The sequence below is a fragment of the Hyalella azteca genome, unplaced genomic scaffold (assembly GCF_000764305.2).
Source record: "Hyalella azteca isolate HAZT.00-mixed unplaced genomic scaffold, Hazt_2.0.2 contig5525, whole genome shotgun sequence".
NCBI classification, from domain to species: domain Eukaryota; kingdom Metazoa; phylum Arthropoda; class Malacostraca; order Amphipoda; family Hyalellidae; genus Hyalella; species Hyalella azteca.
This window is the reverse complement of record NW_025935713.1, coordinates 9,072-14,262: the sequence shown is the minus strand read 5'-3', so window position 1 is coordinate 14,262 and position 5,191 is coordinate 9,072. Positions and strand designations below refer to the sequence as shown.

The window sequence follows — 5,191 nt, the reverse complement described above, 5'->3', positions numbered from 1 at the left end:
TAATTGAGTAAGATGTCGCTGACCTAGTATTGGATTCCAAACCACGCGTGATATTGAAACCACGGCAGTTTCTGATCAGCTCAGTGTATCAATTGTCACTGCAGTGGAAAGTGTAACGTGGTGGGCTTTTCGATCCATTTTCTTCTATAAATGTAAGAACATGTTACCTATCCAGAATTCCTAACTGATTTCCAAGCTTTGGTTTTGGGAGAACAGCCTGAGCTGGCCTCCCTAAAGGACTGGCTTGTCCAGAGGAAATGATTTTGGGGGTTATCTTGCTGGTAATAACCCTTTTGATCTCTCTCTTAGCTAATTAATTTCTGACAATGAGATCTTAGCACCTGCTCAGAGGCAGGGAAAAGGACAATTAGGACAGACATAGTCTAGTCTAGCCCTAGTAAGGAAAGTGGTTCAAACATTTATCAAGTTTTATTGCTAGTGTCCCAAATTGCCCAGTTCCCAGGGGTAATTTGGGACACTTTTTTGCATCTGGCACCTCACCAATAGCATATCTAATTTTTTGGAGATTCCATACAATATAGCCCTTGCAAAGACCTTCAACATGATTGTTATGGGCAATGTGTTGGCCAATTGGCATGGATGCACATGCATTATGATCAAAATGACTGATGATCAGTGAGGTTCTTTGCCACAGACAGACACATTTTACAAAATAACATGTAAATACCTTATATAAACAGTACCTTGCTTACTAAACATGGTGACATTTTCCCAAATTCCACCATATCAATGCAATTTTAACTATTTTCAGGTCAAAACAATTTATTATGGCAATTTTCCAAACTTGCCTGCCAAAAATTTTTGGTATAGTGTCAGGCAGAATTGGTCCTGTGCTACCAGTACCAAAGAGTCATCTCCTGAATCCAGTTCGGTATAAGGTTGTGCGGCGCAATAAAACTCCTCCTACACCCAAGCCTTTTGACAAGTATATTGTGCCAAGATTTGTACCTTCAAAGTTTCGTGTTAGGCCTTCAAGATATGCAAAATTTGAATACAAGGTTAGTTTCTTGATCAAGTTTCTATTAGTTAATCTGTTCTATATTTTTAATTGTTTCATCCCTAATATATTAATGAAATATAATTTCTAACAAATCCAATTGTTATTGTGAGAAATACAAATTACTACTTAATTAATAATAAATTAACAAAATTTGTCTCGTCTAATTTGTTGTAATATAATGGCTGCAATCTAAATTAAATACATTTCTACTGATTTAAATTTAAAATGTTGCAACAGAATAATATATTCATTTTTTTGTGATCATGGCATACTTAATAAATTAATTATTTCACAAAAATACAATATGTTATAAATAATAATTTTTCCATTTTTCTCATGTTTGAAGTTACTTATCACAGACTAGTCTTGCTTGAGGTTTGCCTCCATGTTCTCATTTATGTGTTCTAGCCGCAAGCCAACAAAGGAGTTGACCAAGCACTGTGGTCATCAGGAGAATGCAGTCACCCCTTACCTGACGACCCTCTAATTGACTACCCTCAAAAGTTACCTGATGGTGGCTTGCGCTACTATGGATTTGATTATTATCCTGCGTAAGTGTCATTGCTGGTCAATTTGAAATTGCAGGAAAGGTTTGTTGCAATATTTATGATACATTTTATGCTTGCCGACTTAAGAGTTTCATTCCATGTTATCTTCCACTTGAAAAAAAAACTTTGTAATTTTTACTTGAATTGGTTTATGAGCTGACTTTGGATTTAGTATTGTGAAGGCTGTAGTGATGTCCCATTTGATTGCAATTTATTTCTACATGTCAAGTACAATTAAGGCTTATCTTCTGTTTTCTGAAAATGTAAAGCTTATTCTTGCAGTGATCCAGACAATGTGGAGACTCTCCCTAAGGAAGAAATATCCCCTCTTTTCATGGTGCGGCGAGCAAGATTTGGTATAAGAATGGAGTGGTGGTACAGGGAAATACTTGAAGAACTTGGCCTTATCAATCGCTTTTCTGTAAGTTAACTATGTGTGAGTGTATCTATGTGTCCTAATGTGTAATTTCTCATTGGCTGTAGATTCTTGATTAGTTTGATGCCTTAATTTTGGTCTGCCACCATTCCTTTAATTCAGAATCTCCATTCATAGAATAATTCCTGGGAAGACAATTTTAATCAAATTGGTACAATAATTGGTGTATAATTACAGCATTTTGCTGGATTTCTAATGATTGATGTGTGAAATAGCTTAAAATTTTCCAAATAGATGGGAAATAATAATAGTCTACTAATAGTCTAATACTCTACTAATAGTCTAATATACTATTGACATTTGCTAAGGCAAGGCTGCTTGATGAATCTGAAGCATTTTGTTTAAATGTGTAATTTTGTACTGTACTATAGACACTAAATTCTAGTGCTCCATTCGAGTGAATTACTTCAAACTTTTATGTAACAAGACTGGCCGACTTCAAAATATTATGAAATATATTTCCTAACAATTAAGATGCATACTTGAATTTTTGTTTCAGTGTGGAGATGTTGTGATTGTTAAAAATGTGCCAGAAATGAATGAGAAGCTCTATTCCGTGAAGCACTTGATTGAGATTAAGCCAGTGAAGATCCCAGCCAACCTTCCTTTGGACGCCGACCCAACACACTGCCGCTTCACTGTACGTGCTGCATGAAATGCACGCTAAATTACCAACAAAAATTTTTGTGTGACAGTCGAAAGTGTTGGTTGTTTCATTGTGGTATTTCTTGCAGGAATTTGTGATTAAAATTATATGTTTATTAGAGCACAACAATTTGGATAATAATGTGTAATTTAACATACCGTATTATAATATAATTTTATAATCTGATCACAGTGATGTAGTACTGGCTCAAAATTACCAACAACAATTTCTCTGTGTAACAGCCGAAAGTGTTGATTGTTTCATTGTGGTATTTCTTGCAGGAATTTGTGATTAAAATTATATGTTTATTGGAGTATAACAATTTTGGATAATAATGTGTAATTTAATATATTTTAATATAATTTTAGTATCTGATAGCGGTGATGTACTGAATTTTGAATATCTTGTCAAAAACTGGTGATGTATCAAATTTTGAGTTGAACTGGTTATCTTATCTTTTCATTTGCTTCAGCATTTCTTATCTCTACCTCGTTGTGTTATTAGTGGAAGTCAATAACACTGTTGTGTTCCATTAATTCATAATTTTTTTTAGTATAATATTAATTATTAATTCATAATAATTAATACTCTTCCATTATCGCTTATTTTGCCAAGCCTAGTGACCGTGAAACTTGTTCTCTGCTCTCAGTAGCGTGCAGTATTTAATGGTATATGTTAGTACTTACATTATCAGTCTGCTTATATCGCAAGTTCACAAGGAATTTAAAATCAAAGAAAACACCAAGAAAATTCACCATATCGATATTCAGAAATAATAAATCGGACTTTATTTTTATATAGAGTTTCAACAATTTTTCAAGTTTTCTAAAAACTTCCTTTTCAATTACACTTAGGCGTCGAATNGACGTAATGGTGGATCTTCTACATTTTTATGAATTTTTGGCAACCCGTAGAGATGTCCGTTGTTGAAATCACCAGTCCGCTTGATTTTCCAGTACCACGATGCGTGATTTTGCTTCAGGTTATTGGCAATGTTGTTAATCTCATCTTTAACTTTTTGCGTTTGGTTAGTACTACATGAACAAAATTTGGTAGGGTCGCTCAAAAGCTCTGATAATTTTTGCATATAGACTGCTCTGTCTAATATTGTCGTGTCTTTTTTATCCAGAATCATTATTCGACGCCTAAGTGTAATTGAAAAGGAAGTTTTTAGAAAACTTGAAAAATTGTTGAAACTCTACATATCGATATTGAAAACGTTTCGGAGTCCGGCTCCATCATCAGTTCTAAGCTCCATCGGAGTCCAGCTTCATCTAAGACAGACAAGACTGTCTGTCTTAGAATTTTGATATAATATGATTTTATTCATTTTTAGTTTTTTGAACTGATGATGGAGCTGGACTCCGAAACGTTTTCAATATCGATATGGTGACTTTGCTTGGTGTTTTCTTCGCTTTTCAATTCCATATGGTGTATGTTGGGTCACATTTGACGACGCTGGTGACGGTGTTGTGCAGGAGGACGCCGAGCTGTTATACAGCCCTGAGTATGCAGTGCAGCCTGAGCAGCTGGAGGAGCCCAAGGAGTTGGTTGATGTCAAGCTCGACCGCCCTCTCATCACTCGGGAGGGCAGGAAGAGATGGGACAGTGCTTGGGATCTCAAGACTTAAGAAGAACTGAACTACTTAAATTATTTATTTCCACCCTTCATTGGTCACGGCTGTCGAGGCAATGTATTTAAAGTATCAAAATGAGTGGCCCATGTTTGATGAAAGGATTATATTCCTTAATACTGGTATTAACTATCGTTTGTATTTTATTCCAATGATGGGTTTAACTTTGAATTCAATTATTTCCCCCTCTCAAATTGTAATTGCTTTGAATCAACGAAGTTTTTATCAGATCCTGAAAAGTTACAATTCTATTTTAAAACGATTATTTCAAATTAGCATTTGATTAGATTATTTCAAATTATCATTTGAAATAAAAACTAAGTTATGCTTTGATAAAATTCAGATTTGTAAGACATTCATTACTTCACAAAAATTTACACGGAATTTTTTTTTCTCTTCTTTTTTATCAAGTATTTGTCAAGCTAGTCGGCTCGCATTGTTAGGTTACCAGACAGAAGCTGGGATGACTAACTAGCTTGTAATACTTACTAGTTAGTGTCATCCTATTTGCTTACTAATTCTTTTTTGAAACAACAGTAATGAAAATATTTGTTCTTAATTGGCGATCAACAAGGAAATTAGCATGCAGTAATATAATAATAATGTATAAAATTCCCTACCAAATAGAATATCAATTCTCGTTGGGTGTTTCATTCTTATCTGCATGTTGCACTTGGTTATCTTGAGTTGCTTCATATCTTCCGCCGTCTCGCAGGCCCCACGTAGAGCAGCGGCGTCCACGATGGCGTAGTAGAGCGCAGGGTTGTACTCGAACAACAGAACAGGGTTGTACTCGAACAACAGAACAGGGTTGTACTCGAACAACAGAACAGGGTTGTACTCGAACATTGGTAGTAAGACACGGCACCTGAGGGCAGGAGCTGCTGGTAGTAAGACACGGCACCT

The 5,191-nt window shown here is 35.3% G+C and overlaps 1 protein-coding gene across 1 annotated transcript; it reads left to right on the top strand.

Moving 5' to 3' along the window:
* Nucleotides 1–745: 745 nt before the first annotated feature.
* On the top strand, nt 746–4,923 carry LOC108669101. Its single transcript, XM_018156387.2, has 5 exons — nt 746–1,019; nt 1,430–1,572; nt 1,852–1,990; nt 2,505–2,645; nt 4,130–4,923. The coding sequence occupies exons 1-5, from the start codon at nt 789–791 to the stop codon at nt 4,280–4,282; spliced, it is 807 nt and encodes a 268-aa protein (XP_018011876.1). The 5' UTR covers nt 746–788; the 3' UTR covers nt 4,283–4,923.
* The last annotated feature ends 268 nt before the right edge of the window (nt 4,924–5,191 follow it).

What these genes read in the sequence shown, in the direction of transcription:
- LOC108669101 (XM_018156387.2), top strand. Translation starts at nt 789, where the DNA reads ATGGCAATTTTCCAAACTTGCCTGCCAAAAATTTTTGGTATAGTGTCA. An exon ending in GGATTTGATTATTATCCTGC is followed by an intron (nt 1,573 to 1,851) that starts GTAAGTGTCATT and finishes TTATTCTTGCAG; the next exon opens with TGATCCAGACAATGTGGAGA. An exon ending in GCCTTATCAATCGCTTTTCT is followed by an intron (nt 1,991 to 2,504) that starts GTAAGTTAACTA and finishes TTTTTGTTTCAG; the next exon opens with TGTGGAGATGTTGTGATTGT.